General features: G+C 51.7%; 2 protein-coding genes across 2 annotated transcripts; both read left to right on the top strand.

Annotated features, from left to right (window-relative positions):
* On the top strand, positions 1-2,339 carry HOXD13 (homeobox D13). The gene is made up of 2 exons (XM_003791497.2): positions 1-787; positions 2,089-2,339. The coding sequence occupies exons 1-2, from the start codon at positions 1-3 to the stop codon at positions 2,337-2,339; spliced, it is 1,038 nt and encodes a 345-aa protein (XP_003791545.1).
* A 5,006-nt stretch (positions 2,340-7,345) lies between these two features.
* On the top strand, positions 7,346-8,303 carry HOXD12 (homeobox D12). Its single transcript, XM_003791496.1, has 2 exons — positions 7,346-7,919; positions 8,065-8,303. The coding sequence occupies exons 1-2, from the start codon at positions 7,346-7,348 to the stop codon at positions 8,301-8,303; spliced, it is 813 nt and encodes a 270-aa protein (XP_003791544.1).
* Positions 8,304-14,828: the final 6,525 nt, after the last annotated feature.

Genomic DNA, 14,828 nt, shown 5'->3' with positions numbered 1-14,828 from the left:
ATGAGCCGCGCCGGGAACTGGAACATGGACGGGCTGCGGGCGGATAGTGGGGCAGCCGGGGACGCCCCGGCTTCCTCCTCCTCCTCCTCCTCGGTGGCGGCGGCCGCAGCTGCCGCGCCGGGCCAGTGCCGGGGCTTCCTCTCTGCGCCGGTGTTCGCCGGGACACATTCAGGGCGGGCTGCTGCGGCGGCAGCGGCTGCGGCGGCGGCAGCAGCGGCTGCTTCTGGCTTTGCCTACCCGGGGACCTCTGAGCGCACGGGCTCCGCCTCGTCATCATCTTCGGCTGTGGTTGGGGCGCGCCCAGAGGCTCCCCCGGCCAAAGAGTGCCCAACACCGGCGCCCACTTCGGCCACTGCAGCGCCCCCGGGCGCTCCTGCCCTGGGCTACGGCTACCACTTCGGCAACGGCTACTATAGCTGCCGCATGTCGCACGGTGTTGGCTTACAGCAGAATGCACTCAAGTCATCACCGCACGCCTCGCTGGGAGGCTTCCCCGTGGAGAAGTACATGGACGTGTCGGGCCTGGCAAGCAGCAGCGTCCCGGCCAACGAGGTGCCGGCGCGAGCCAAGGAGGTGTCCTTCTACCAGGGCTACACGAGCCCCTACCAGCATGTACCTGGCTATATCGATATGGTGTCCACCTTTGGATCCGGGGAGCCTCGGCATGAGGCGTACATCTCCATGGAGGGTTACCAGTCCTGGACGCTGGCTAACGGGTGGAATAGCCAGGTGTACTGCGCCAAGGACCAGCCACAGGGCTCCCACTTTTGGAAATCGTCCTTTCCAGGTAGGGGCCATGGAGAAAAGGGGAGGACGCCAGGGAGAGGGAGAGAGGGGGGAAAGAAACAACTAACCCTTACTTGGGAGTGGGTGCCTGTGCTCCACACCTGACCAGGATTCACCCAGTGGAAGTTTGTCCAGTTTGTGTGAAATCTATAAATTTCTCCCTCAATTTTTTTTTTTTGAGACAAAGTCTCAAGCTGTCGCCCTGGGTAGAGTGCTGTGACATTACAGTTCACAGCAACTTCAAACTCTTGGGCTTAAGCGCCACAACAACCTGCTGTTTTTTGATGGCAGTTGTCCTTGTTGTTTGGCAGGCTCAGGCTGGATTCGAACCCTCCAGCTATGGTGTATGTGGCTGGCACCCTAGCCGCTGAGCTACAGGCACCCAGCCTCTCTCACAATTTAAACTGCCTTTTTCACCCAACTTTTTCATCGTACGTGCAGTGTTGGCACATTTTTTTTTCTAAAGTTTTTTTGTTGTTGGTTTGTTTTGTAGAAACAGAGTCTACTTTATCTGCCTCAGTAGAGTGCTGTGGTGTCAAACAGCTCACAGCAACCTCCAACTCTTGGGCTTAGGCAATTCTCTTGCCTCAGCCTCTGGAGTAGTTGGGACTACAGGCGTCCACTACAATGCCTGGCTTTTCTGTTGTTGTTGTTGCAGTTTGGCTGGGGGCCGGGTTTGAACCCACCACCCTCAGTATATGGGGACTGCACCCTACCCACTTAGCCATAGGTGAAAGTCTGTGCCCTTTGCTCAGGCCTCTCCCTCTCCTTCTAAAGAGGCTTCTTTCCTAAGAAGTGTCACAGAGTTGGGCCACCCTTTGCAAGGTCATAAGTGCCCTCAGAGTTACCATTGAAGCTTTTTAGATAGAGTCCACAAGCTCTAAACACAAAGACTTGGAAAATCAAACTTGTAGCAAAAGAACTGAATATGTATGTGTTTAGGTACACACATGCGCATGCACACACACACACACATATATGCAAGCAGTGTTTGCAGAAACTGTCCTTACGAGCTTGCCTAATAATCAAGCCATAAAAATGCAGGCTTGTTAAGATGCCGGTTTCAGAAATCATGCTGATCCATCAAATTAGCCTTTGTTTTGAACTGCAAATAATCTTTCTTTAATGTGTAACTATTGTGCCCATGTAAATCATAATAAAGTCTGAATGGCCTGGTTTTCTTTATTTTCTGCACCCCTCCAGACATGCGTGTGCGCGCACACACACACACACACACAAAATCCCCAGGTAGGTGCTCCAGATATCCCAGTCTAATTTTTCCCATACTGTTGTTTGTACCAGGGGATGTGACTCTAAATCAGCCAGACATGTGTGTCTACCGGCGGGGAAGGAAGAAGAGGGTGCCCTACACCAAACTGCAGCTCAAAGAACTGGAGAATGAGTATGCCATTAACAAGTTCATTAACAAGGACAAGCGGCGGCGTATCTCAGCTGCCACAAACCTATCTGAGAGACAAGTGACCATTTGGTTTCAGAACCGAAGAGTGAAGGATAAGAAAATCGTCTCCAAGCTCAAAGATACAGTCTCTTGAAGTGGAGTAGGTTGGCCACAGACGGTTTAGATGGGGTCAATTGTCTCCAAAAGACCTTTAGAAAGACTTGAATATGTATTTAATTCCCCTACCCCCTGCCAATGATGGCAAATTTTGTGAATTGTTTTCTCTCTTCCCTTACCTGGTTCTAAAACCTTTTGCTGTCCAACTTGACTTAGTTCTGATTTTTACGTGTTTATTATTGATTTTGTTCTTGTCTAGGTTTATTTTTTATGATGTTTTTAATGTTCTGTTTCTCCCTCCAGGCCAGTATAAAGGACTTGAAGTATTTTTGAATAATCCCCCAAATGATTTTCAGAAGTGCCATTTTAATTTAAGGGCTTTATTTTTAAAAATTACTTCATATGTCCATTCCCAGGACTGATTATCTTTATAATCTACTAAGGCAGAATAATTTGCAGTCATTCATATCATGTAATTAGGTAATTGAATCATTAGCTCACAGCAGTTGCCCTGAGGCAAGTGGAAACAGCTCCAGGCAGGCAGTGCTCTGGGGTCACCAGGAAAGTCTGAAAAGGGAGGCTAAAGGTACTGTGATGGCATTAAAAATGGCTACCTTATTAAACAGGGTTTGCACTGTATTGGAATGAAGACAATCTTTCCAACTTTCAGTCTTTCACTCGCTGTTTTAATTGTATGTTTTTAGCACATGTTGCAGGTTTATGTTTTTATAATCTTTAATTTGAAAATAATATGTCCTCATGGATGCCTTCATTTCTTGAGCCCTGAATGCAGATATTGAAGTGGCTGCGATTGATAAAATGACCCAAAGATATAAATGCACTCCCTTTCTTTTGCCTTGGGTCTGTGGGAGTGGGATTGAGGCCATTTCAATCCTTAGAGGCTGGATCAATATGGCCATGAGTGGGAACATATGTCCAGAACTCAATGAAGAAGTCAACTGTCTGAACAAATGCATCGGACCTTTTGTGAAAATATTAAACATACCGTACATGCAAGAAATGTGGACCTATAAGGCCCAAGGGGAAAAAAAGATGTTTCTGAAAGTGATGCTAACTTCTTTTAAAGTGCTGCATATTTATACAATTGAGAAATTATTTTTGTAATTGCAATGTCTGTGAGCTGGGATATGTGGGCAGTGCTTCAGGCATTTAAAAATCACATTTTACTCCTAGGGAGATGCAAATAAACAGAACGTTCTTGTTTCCTCTGAGCCTTTATAAATTTGTTTTCTTTTTCACTTTTTTCCCCTAGAAATTGATATTATTTATTACAAAATCTTGGTATCCTGAATGAACTGATGTTCTGTACAGCCGAAGGAAATAACACCAGTTTTGGTCTCTGAAACTTCCAGGCTCTTCACTTCTCTTCTCCTCTCTACCCTCATTGGGTTTAATTTACTTAATGATGTCTTTAAATGATTAATTTTTACCAGACCAGATCCAAAACCATCTCCAATAAAATTTTACTTCTCTTTCAATATTATCAATTTATTTATATAATTCTATTTGTTTTAAAAAGCCATGTGTATTTGTGTGCCTGAGTATAGGAAAACTCACTCACTTGGACGTTTTCAACCTAGGAAGGCCTTATGAATATGTGGGCTAGGAAGATCTTGAAATTAGAAAGACTTACCCATATTTGGCAATCAAAAAAAAATTTAGGCTTAATCCCGTATCGCCTGCTCCAGGCAGTCAGCACATAGCAATTGACAATTGAATATTGTCAATTATACAACCTCAACTTCCGGGCGCAATTTTTAGGCACTACGAATTTTCTCCTAGAGAGCTTTTTGCCACTCAGGGAAATGGCTGCTGAGGAGCTGGGTGACTTGTCCTTAACGGTACCTTCTGACAGAGTCAATTTAGTAGTCGCTAATTTTCCATACGTAAGTTAGTTAAATGTGGATTTTTAAAACCTCACATAATATGTAGACTCTTCCACTGGGACGGCTTCTTTATGGCTCTGAGAAAGAAAGCACAGAGACCTAAGGTTGCAGGCTACTTTCGTTTTCTCTGGCCCAGCTTGACTTCTTTCGCATCTTACTGCGGACCGTAGACAACCAGCTTCATTTTGTAGGGGGGTGAGGGAAGAGATATGACCACAATTCAATTTCGGGAAAAGAAATAATCCATGAAAATGGGGCCACACCCTCCTGGACCTTACATTTCGGAAATGGTCTCTACCATTTTCGTTGTTTTTCTCTTAAGGTGTGTTTTCATCAAAAATGGACATATTTTTCCTTTATCCTCATCGCCCCTCCAACGCCTCCCCCCCATCCTCTACAACTTTTTGTAAATTGCAGACTCTAAGGCCTCAATCTATTTCCTAGGTCCATTTCTCAGGTTTCCCTTGGTGAGTAGCGGAGATTGCCTCGAGGTTTTACCCTTTCATCTGTAGTTTGCTCTTCCTTCAGTTTCCCTCCACCTAAGAGAAATAGGAAGTTTGCTGAAGATTAAAACTGAGCTCAAACGCTCTGTTGGAATTTGGATTGACGACTAAATCAGTAACAGATGAAGGTCTTGGTTTTTATATGCGTTCCTTTTACACTCCAAACTGTGGAGGGAGGAGAGGAACCTATAAGAGGCCGAGGAGTTAGAAGGGAGGCAGCGAGGAGCCTAGGAGGAGAAGGGAGCTTGAAGAGAGGCCTACAGCTGGAGATAGGCCTTAGGGAGAGCCCCTCAGAAACCTGGCCGGGTATTAGTGCCGCCGGTGGGAGACCGAGGCCCGCTTGTACTTGCGTGATTCAAGAAGCAAGGAAGCTTTGGAACCTGGACCTAAGGCCAGACAGAAAGGTGACAGCAACGCCTCCGTACGTCTGGCAGCCCGCTGGGTCCCGATGGCTCTGCTGTTGGGGTCAGCCCGGCCGCCAAGGTCTACGGCTTTCTAAGGCGCTCGGCTGTTACTGAAAGCAGGCGGTGACCGCGGGGGCTGGAGACCCCAGGCGGGCCGCACCGCCCTTCACTGTTGATCTTGACCGTGCGGCTGTGCCTCGCCAGGCGTGGAGCGCGCTCGCCATCTCCTGGGCGGTTGGCGCCATTGGCGAGCTCACCGTTAGCTCCTCGGCCAAATTCGTCCTATTCTTTCAATCACCGGCCAAGCCGCCTGCTACCCCTACCCTCGGATACCCCCCGCCCCCAGTACTTAGCTCCCGCTCCACGCATAAAAGTTTGCTTGCCAGGCCTTGAAAGTCATAAACCTGGAGGTTGAAGTGGGGCGGCTGGGCAAAGAGCAATGGAAGGAGTCTAGCTGTTTTAGTCTTTTATGTTTCTCCGTTCTTTCATTCCTTTGGTCTTGAGGAGCAAACAGCTGTTATAAGGCTGCCCAAGGTCCTAAAGAGACACTCGTGGGCTTGGGGATAACGGAGAATGGCTGTGCACTGAGACAGCAGGAGCAGAGAATGCAAGGACCCATAGTGCTGATTTGGGGCTTGGGGAGGCAGCAGCTCCTAAAAAATAGGCCAGATTCTCTACAATAGTAGCTATTAGGTACCGGAGGCCTGTTCCCCCAAAGTCTCTAGGAACTGAGGTTGCAGCTGGTGCTTACCCCCACATCCCATAAAAGGAGGGGAGCAGAATCTCGAGATTCCTGAGCTCCTAAGGAAACTCTGGCAGAGCCCAGAGAAGCCCTAGATTTCCCCACCCCCATCCTCCCCACCCCCGCCCTAGAGGCCGATTGCGTTCCCCAGAGCGGCCCAATTGGTCGCCATAACTCACACAATAAAGTCGGAGTGCGGTGTGGTCAGCCTTGCCCTCCGGCGGCGCCTGTGTGGTCTCAGTGCAGAAGCTGGCGGTCTAACCAATTCCAGCTTGGCTCAGGGACCCAGGGGCCTGCTGCAGGCTGGGGCTGCCGCCCATCATTGAGTCTCTAGAGATCTTGGGATCCGAGACAGGAAGGGAGGACCCTTAGTCCTCTGACTCGACTAGTAGGTCTACTCCATACTGCTGCTCCGGAGAGACTGCAGCCCTTCCTGCTTCCCTGTTGGCCAGACCCGCGAACCTGCTCGCCCCCAGCGTCCCTGCCTAGAGGCGCTGAGACCAGGAGCTGCAAGGCGGCTGCCTCTGTGCGCTGCTCTTCCCGCCCAGGTGGCTCTGGGTTTTCTGCATGTCCACACCCGGTGTGTGTGTGTGGAGGGGGGGAGATTCGTCCTGCTTTGCCCTCCAGGTGTGAATGGACATCTTAGAGCTCTGGTTTGCAGAGTGTAGTCACCAAAGTGACTCCTGGAGATAAGAGGAATGTAGCATTTAACCACAATTGGCGCGACAAGCTTGCCAGTTTCCCTGGCCATCATTCTTCATGGACCCTGACGGCAACTTCCCAAGGATCATAGTTTCTGGCCATAAGAACACATACCAGGGATAGTATGAAGCTCCTTCCTGAGCACCATACAGGCAAGAGTTTGTGATGCCTTTCTTGTGCCTGCAGCCTGCAACTGAGGGCTCAAGGGCAGAGTGAGTCTTTGCTGCCAGATCCCCAGGGGCAGAAGCCTTTTAAGAGAGCCTTTCTATGGAAGAGATTGAGATAGGAGTGGTATTGCTTAGGCCTAGGAACAGAGCTCATGGTCCCGCCAGACCTCATTCTCTCCAGAGAGGCCGAAAGGCCCTCAGAAAATGCCTCAGATACAACTTAAAGACTGTGGAAGCAAGCCTGGCCCAGACAGCCTCTGGAAAACGGATCACAAAGCCAATCACTACCAAGTAGGGTCCCAAGGGACACTTGGACAAAGGCACCCTCTGTCGGGTTCCCCCAACTCCTGAAGCTGGGCCCAGAAACTTGTAGAGGCTTAGAGCTTTTGCTCAACGTGACTTGGCTCTGCCACAACCTCGTCCATAGCCATCGAACATTGCGGGTGTTATCATAATATCCTGAAGGGGGGGGAATGGGTTGGGGGATGTAGGCGGCGCTGAAATGACCGGCTTTGAAGAACCTGCAGGCAAAGTTTCGTCCAATCGTCTGAGCCTGTCCTCTTATTCCCGGTTGTAACTAAATACTGTTGCAAGCTCAGCCGAAGCCCTTTGTTGGAGATGTGTGAGCGCAGTCTCTATAGAGCGGGCTATGTGGGCTCGCTTCTGAATCTGCAGTCGCCTGACTCTTTCTACTTCTCCAATCTCCGGCCGAATGGCGGCCAGCTGGCTGCACTTCCCCCCATCTCATACCCACGCGGCGCGCTGCCATGGGCCACCACTCCTGCCTCGTGCGCCCCTGCGCAGCCTGCGGGCGCCACTGCCTTTGGTGGCTTCTCGCAGCCTTACCTGGCCGGCTCTGGGCCTCTCGGCCTGCAGCCGCCAGCAGCCAAGGAAGGACCTGAAGAGCAGGCCAAGTTCTATACGCCTGAAGCGGCCGCCGGGCCAGAGGAACGTGGCCGTACGCGACCGCCTTTCTCCCCTGAGTCTACCCTGGCCCCTGCAGCGGCTGCTCTCAAAGCAGCCAAGTACGACTACATGGGTGTGGGCCGTGCGGTGCCAGGCTCCGCGACCCTGCTCCAGGGGGCCCCCTGCGCCGCCAGCTTCAAGGACGACACCAAAGGCCCGCTCAACTTGAACATGACAGTGCAGGCGGCGGGCGTTGCCTCTTGCCTGCGACCTTCACTGCCCGACGGTAAACGGTGCCCAGGCTCTCCGGGCCGTTTTGGGCCGGGATGGGAGGTGGGATGCACGGGCGAGTATAGAGGGAGGTGAATTGCCTGGGATGGGCAACCGACAGAGAAGGAGCCAGGCTGACGTAGATTGGCGCTGTGTTGCAGGCCTGCCGTGGGGGGCCGCCCCGGGGAGGGCCCGCAAGAAACGGAAACCCTATACGAAGCAGCAGATTGCAGAATTGGAGAACGAGTTCCTCCTCAACGAATTCATTAACCGGCAAAAGCGCAAGGAATTGTCCAACAGGCTGAATCTCAGCGACCAGCAGGTTAAAATATGGTTCCAGAACCGCCGTATGAAGAAGAAGCGTGTGGTGCTTCGAGAACAGGCGCTGGCGCTCTACTAGCCGCTCTCTGGCTCAGGCCGACCGGTCTTGCCCTTTTGGACAGAGGCCTGGTATGGGGAGGAGGATCTGGGCCTGGGGCTTTTCCTTTGGCTCCTTCTTCACTGGTCCCAGAAGCCAGCAGGAGAATTGGAGATCAGGCCAGTTGAGCCTCAGGTGCTTTTCTCACTGATAAGCCGTGAGGGGGCATTCCTTGGCGAGTTGCAATGCTATTCTGGCCTTAAGGCGTCTACGTGGGGGTGTGGGGTCACCTGTCCTTGCTCTTGTAGGGGAATTTACACCCACAGCTGACTTAGGCTCCCTTGTACTTGGATTTTTGTTTCCACGTGTTTTTTTCCCCCATTTTTCCTCTCTCCAGCCCTTTCTGCATTTAGCAGGCACCTAGCTGGAGCTCTGAGTGGAAATGAATATAGGAAGGAGTCCAGGCTGAGGGAAAAGAGCTGTGGCTACAATTGCATCTCTTTGCAGCTGAAGTCCTTTGTGGCAAAGTCAGCATCTCCACTCTGGAAGAAGGAAAGGGCACTGTTCCCCCTCCTGTCTGCCCTGGCTGTTAGGAGAGGACAAAAGCCGCCCTAGACCTTCAGACTTCCAGAGAAAAGGGGAGGGGTGGGGAGGGACTCTGCGACTGGGCAAACTTGGAGACACCACGGAATGCAAGCTGAGCTGGTCTCTCTAGCTGGTTAGAATTGGCTGGAGACTTTTAGTACAAGTGATGGGATGAGGGAGGCTGGGCTCCAGAGCAAACTGCAATCTCCAGACAGGACTGGCAAAATTTCCTTACTTCTCCCGCTTCTTCAGACATGCCTAGGTCAGGTTCACCCTGTAACTGGACCCCCAGAACTGGGCTCTGGTGAGCAGAGCTCTGGTCTGCTTTGAGACTCCATTGCACAGGACAGAGGAAAAGAAATGAGGGGGGTAGGGAGTAAGGGGAGCTGGGGGTCTACACTCTGACTGTAAATATGGCTTTCCAGTTGAGGTGGGTAAATGTGTTGACATGTCTTTCTTCAGTAAGTTTAATGGGCTACAACAAGGAGAGACTAAACTCCTCTTTAAAAGTCATTGGGTATGGAAGGAGATCTTTCCAAATCTCAGCCCTTGGTCACCTGCTCCTGACAGAGCAGAGAGGGCCAGAAGTTTCTCTCTCATTCTTTCTACCAGTCAACTCCATCAGAGGCCCATCCAGTGTGCCTTTTCCAAGGCATATCTTGCTAACCCTAGTGGAGCATTCCAGGCCCTGAACCCTACCAGGCTTGCTTGTGGAGACTGGGGTTCTTGGATACCAGATGGAGTAATTCTAGATGTGCTGCAGTGTTCAGCCTTAACTTCAATGAATCCAAGCCTACACACACAGACACACTCTCACACACAGCTTCTTCTACCAGCCCTGCCTGTTCTCCTTCTCCTACTGAGATATAGCCCACATAATCCCAACTCCTAGCAAACAAAATGCATATCAGCCTAAGCTCAGGATCTTTCCCAAAGTCCAGTGATTTCAGTGGAAGACCAGGGCCTAGATCTGGAGTGGATGGACATCTCATAGAGAGTCTTGAGTCTTAGTCCAAATGACCTCAGTTAATGTTTAGATTAATTTCATTTTCTTTGCTATCTAATAGTTATCATGCATGTTTTATTTTCATTTTGTCAAAAACAATAATTTGTATATATCAGACACAATACATAGAAATGTTTTGAGTGGAAATAAATACCCAGGTCCCTGCCAAGCTGTCAAGGGGCTGATGTTGATTTTTCAAAATGCTTCAGATTCCCTCCTCATGTTTTTCAACAGCAAATTCGTTTTTCTTTTCTGTTTACAGTTTTACTGCAGGTTTTGACTGTTCATTAGATGAGAAAATGGCTTCCAATACAGTCAGGAAATGTTGTGTAAAAGCCTATAAACAAAATACGTATGAAACATCCAAAGTGGGGGGTGGGGGACATAGGCAGATTTGAGTGGTCTCACACACTAAGGGAATTCTCAGCTGGTTGCAGGCTGGGGCTTCTGTACTTTGCCTAAATTCTCAAACTTTAAAGCTTATTGTTAGGGGAACTGCCAAGATTGGAGGTTCTTATGATTTCAAAACAAAAATCTCCCCCAAGTTTTGGTCAGTCTTTTCTGTAATAAGCTATGCCCTGTGAGAATCCCCAACACTGATACCTCCACCAGGAGCCCAGGAGGCTCCCTCAGGGAAAGTGGCCTCAAGATACCATAGACCTTCGACCTACAGAGCCTCTAGCTCAGTCCAGGAAAGTTAGGGGCCTGCTTCATACTCAATCTTATTGCAAACCCCAGTTCTTAGCTGGTGGAGGTGGAAACTAGATTTTAGTTAGGAGAATTAGCAAAATCTCTTCATCTCAATGATCAAGTATTCAACATTTGTATTCCCCTTTCAGAAGTCAATTTGATTTATATGTAAAATAAATTTTAATTGCTTTTACGAAAAAAATATACGTATACACATATACACACACTGGGAAAGAAAGCGCCTGCTGAGGCCCTGTGGCTAGAAATGTTTCCCCACCTGGCTGGGCATATGGAGGTGGTGGTACCCAGAGTCGGATCTTTCAGTCTGAGTCTGCATTCAGAGGTTTGCCTCCTCAAAAACAACCAAACAAAGGCAGAAGCTGCACTGAGACCTCGGGTGTGGAGGGCTGAGGATAGGGCCAGGAAATCAGACTTAGATCCAGGCCCTAAGACAACACAGAGCTTGTTTTTCTCCAAAATATGTCATTAAATCATCCTCTTCTTTCCCTTTAGCCTGGGATGTGTGGGGGAGGGGATATTCACAGAGTCCATTCTCCAATGAAAATTAAATTATTTTAAGCGTAAAATCTTGTCTATCAGTTCAGCATGTTTTCCAAATCAATACCCGTTTTTGGTGCACACAAATATAAAAACGGTGGTATCTCCTTCTGGCAAAGATTTGGAACCAAAAGGAAATTTGTAAGAAACAAATGCTTGAGAAAAATGATGCTGAAGTCTGAGGGTTTAACATTCCCTCGCAGAAAGACAAATGCGTGCTACGAAAAAAAATGCCGCAGTCCACGAAGGCCTCTTGACTAGGAAAAAGATTTTAAAACGAGAAAAACAGCTTCGTCTGGCATTCAATCAGTTGCAACTCAGTGGGCCTCAGAGGGCGACCGGGGGACGCTTTAAAGGCCTGGGGGTTCTCCCCAAGGGAGGTGGGCTGGGGAGGCTTCCGGGATGCCGGCGGATGAAGGAGAGATCCGGAATCGCTGTAAATATTCATGTCTGCATGGGGGGGTTATGAGGGTGCCCCTTCATCCGCCTCTCCCTGCTGCATCCACCCCCCTCAGTGATGAGGGGGAGAGCACGGCGCCTGTCCAACTGTCCTTGGACAAAGGTGATCTCCCCATATTTTTGCTCTCCAGTCGCTGAAGTAAGGAGTCCATTCCGAAGGCTCTGCAGGGAAGGATTGGCTCTGGGTGTTTTCCCCGTGTTTCTTTTCTTTCGTTTCCTAAAAGAGCATAAATAATTAAAGTTTGGCAGGGAAGAAAAGCTTTCTTGCAGAACTGTAGTGGCAATAAATGAAATGACTCAGAATCCCTTCTCCAGTCAGCTTTTACGAGAGCTGCCAGACAGTGTCTGTTCACGTTCTCCAGATACCAGGAGCGCCCTGACAAAGTTAAGGTCAAGTTAGTGTCTTATCTTGGGTGGCTCGAAATTACCGCATCGCGTCTGGGCGCTGCGCGGAAAGCTATTGCTCGCCGAACTGCTGGCTGCGCCCTGAAGGCCTGATGCGTTGCTCCCTGCATTTCGGGTGGGGCCGCGCGGACAAGGACAAGGCCACAGCACCGTGGTCTTCACGGTAGGTTCTCCAGGGGGACGCGCGGGTCTGGAGGTTGTGGTTTTCCGTGGGGGAATGGGGGGAGGACTAAGGAGGGAACCCGGGCAAAACAGCGAAACGTGCTGGGGCTGGGACTGAAACGAAAGCCCTGGATTGTGGGGGAGGGTAAGGGTCCGTGCTAACTAGCCGAGATGGGCCCGCGGCCCCCTTCCTCTGTGCATCCGCGCGCGGTTGCAGATGGCTCACCCTCCCCCGCCAAAGCGCTGCTCCGGCCCGGAGCTGCCGTCGCCATGTCGTTGAACTTGAATGGTTCGTCCTCCCCATTTCCCTCTTCTTCGGTCAGCAGGATCCACTTTGGGGGCGGCGGGTTGCCTGAGCCCGACCCAGCGCCGCGAGAATTTTGAACATCCTCAGAACACATAAATACCCGGCTTGGAGCCCCTGTGGCTACCCTGGGTCCTGAGCTACTGAAGGGGCAATGTGAAGTGTCCGGGGAGCCATTTTAGGAGAGAGATCCAGGGGCGTCAACCATAATCCAGAGAGGGAGAGAGGTTTGGGCCTAGGATGGAGATGGGGAGACAGATAAGTGTGCCGGGGTGGGGGGGTCTGGGCTGAGAAGGGGGCCAGCTGGAATCTGGTCAAGGGTGCCAGCTGCGGGAAGGGGGAACACAAGATGTGTAGTGGGGGGGGGCGCTCGGTGCCCTCCAGTCGGCACAGACCTGTTTGCGCAGTGTTGGGGGAGGGAAGCAGACGTGGGAAGGGGCGGAGGAAGGAGAGAGGAAGAGAGAAAGGGAGGGAGGAGAAAAAGAGGAAGGGGGGGTCATCAGCTAGCACATAGATATTAGCTCAGACCACCCGCCTTTTCTCTGTCGCCCGGTGGGCAGAGCGCACAGCACCAGCAGCCCAGTTTGGGGAGGGAACCAGCATTATAGCCAGCATCGCCTGCCCTGGGCATAGAACTGAGGCCCAGGCCTCAGAGGTGGGATTGCTTGGGCAGTGGAATCTTGGGGAAGCTGCCCTCGGTTCTGGTTCTGGGATCTGGGTTTGGGGAGAGAGTGGTTTACCTTTAGAAAGTGCCTACTCTCTCCGAGGTGGGAGCCCAGGCCTGGCCCGTGGTCTAGGAGAGAGTAAGGTCGGTAGGCGTTGGAGAGTAAGGCCTTGAAGCCAGTGGGTGGGGTGCCTAGAAGAGTCTGCCTCAGTGCCAGCTGGCACAGAGGGGCTCCAGTGGAAAGGTAGACGCCGCTGAGAGCCCTGGGAGAGTCAACTTATCTCCAGGGAGGCCATAGTAACCGACCCAAGGGTCTGGAGAGGAGCCTTGGGGAAAAGCGGAGTAGATGCTCAGGCCTTGGCGGGGCTCCGATTTAGTGACCGGTCTGGCTGTAAGGCAGACTGGTCCTTCACCAAGCCTGAAAGCACAGGGGGTGAGAAGGTGGAGGGCGCCAGGGCAGTTTGTCCCCCGTGGGTTGCAAGCGGAAAGCCCCGGCACTGTGAGGGTAGGGCTCCAGATCCTTTTGTTCACTAGACCCCTCTAGCTTCTAGGGAGGCCAAGACCATGGGGCGTCTCCTCTAGCTGAGCTCCCTCCTTGCTTTAGTACTGAGAGAAGGCAGAGAGGCAACAGGGAGAGAAAGAGACAATGACTCACAGCCTAGGAGAAGGAATGAGGGAGGATGAGAGGATAGAGATAGAAAGAGGAAAAGAGGTGAGAAAATTTAGAGGAAGGAAGAAGGGAAGAGGAAATGAAAGGGGAGAGTGACAGAAGAAAGGAGAGGAGAGGGGGAGCAGGGGAAAAGGTTGAAGGAAGAAGAAAGGAGAAAGAGACAGGAATAGAGAAGGAAACCACAGAAGAGGAGAGAAGGCCAGGTGGGCACTGAGGCCTTGAGTCCCTGGCCCGGAAGAGCACCAAGATGTTTGGAGTGGGATTTGGGGGGCCAGCACTCGTGCCCCCGGAGTCAGAACCAGAAAGAGCCAAGTTACTCAGCGGTGAACGCGCAGGGCAGAGAAATATATGTAAATCAGGGCTTCCTGTGTTCTGGAGAGTGGCGCAATTACACCCCACGAACAAGAAGCAACAAGCTCCCGGCGGGTGAGCTGCAGAGGGTGGCGGCGTCGCGGGGGAGGGAGTGCCTGCAGTAAGGGGGTGGGGTTGGGAACCTCACACCCTCACACCTAGTCCCTAGCTTCTAGGGAGCCCCACGCTAGGGGCTCCCCCCTCCGCTTGCCGCTTGTCTCCCTTCCCCCTTCCTCCCCCTCCTCCCCCTCCTTCCTCCTCCCTGCCGGCCTCGGTCCGCGTACTTAAAGCCGCGCTGGCGGGCGGGCGCGGGCGGGCGGCCCGGTCGGGCTGTGGCAGATGCGCCCAGCGGTGGCAGCCGCCGGAGGCGCGCAGGTGACCGGCCTGAGGTGCTGCCAGGTCAGGGGGCGCCCTGGGGAGAGCTGAAAGAGAGAGAGGCCGAGCCGCCCCCAGAGCGCGCGCGCGCGCGCGTCTCGGCGCCCGGAGCTGTCCCAGGGCGTGTTGGCGAGCGCTGATATAGATATAAGGACATTTCTCTTCATGGCGTCACGTGACATAATTACCACCAGAATCAATCAAGATGAATTGCACGTCAGCGCCCGGTGGGGATTTTTGCTTAGTTGATCCTGGTCCGAGCCTCTTGTGCAATCGATGGCTCAGGTTGGCTGCGCGGGGAGCGGCCCGGGGCTCGCCGGCGCGCACGCCGTGGAGCC

The sequence above is a fragment of the Otolemur garnettii genome, unplaced genomic scaffold, assembly GCF_000181295.1.
Source record: "Otolemur garnettii isolate 467f Iridium unplaced genomic scaffold, OtoGar3 scaffold00048, whole genome shotgun sequence".
Taxonomy (NCBI): domain Eukaryota; kingdom Metazoa; phylum Chordata; class Mammalia; order Primates; family Galagidae; genus Otolemur; species Otolemur garnettii.
The sequence above is the reverse complement of the archived record's forward strand: the minus strand, read 5'-3'. Positions and strand labels throughout refer to the sequence as shown.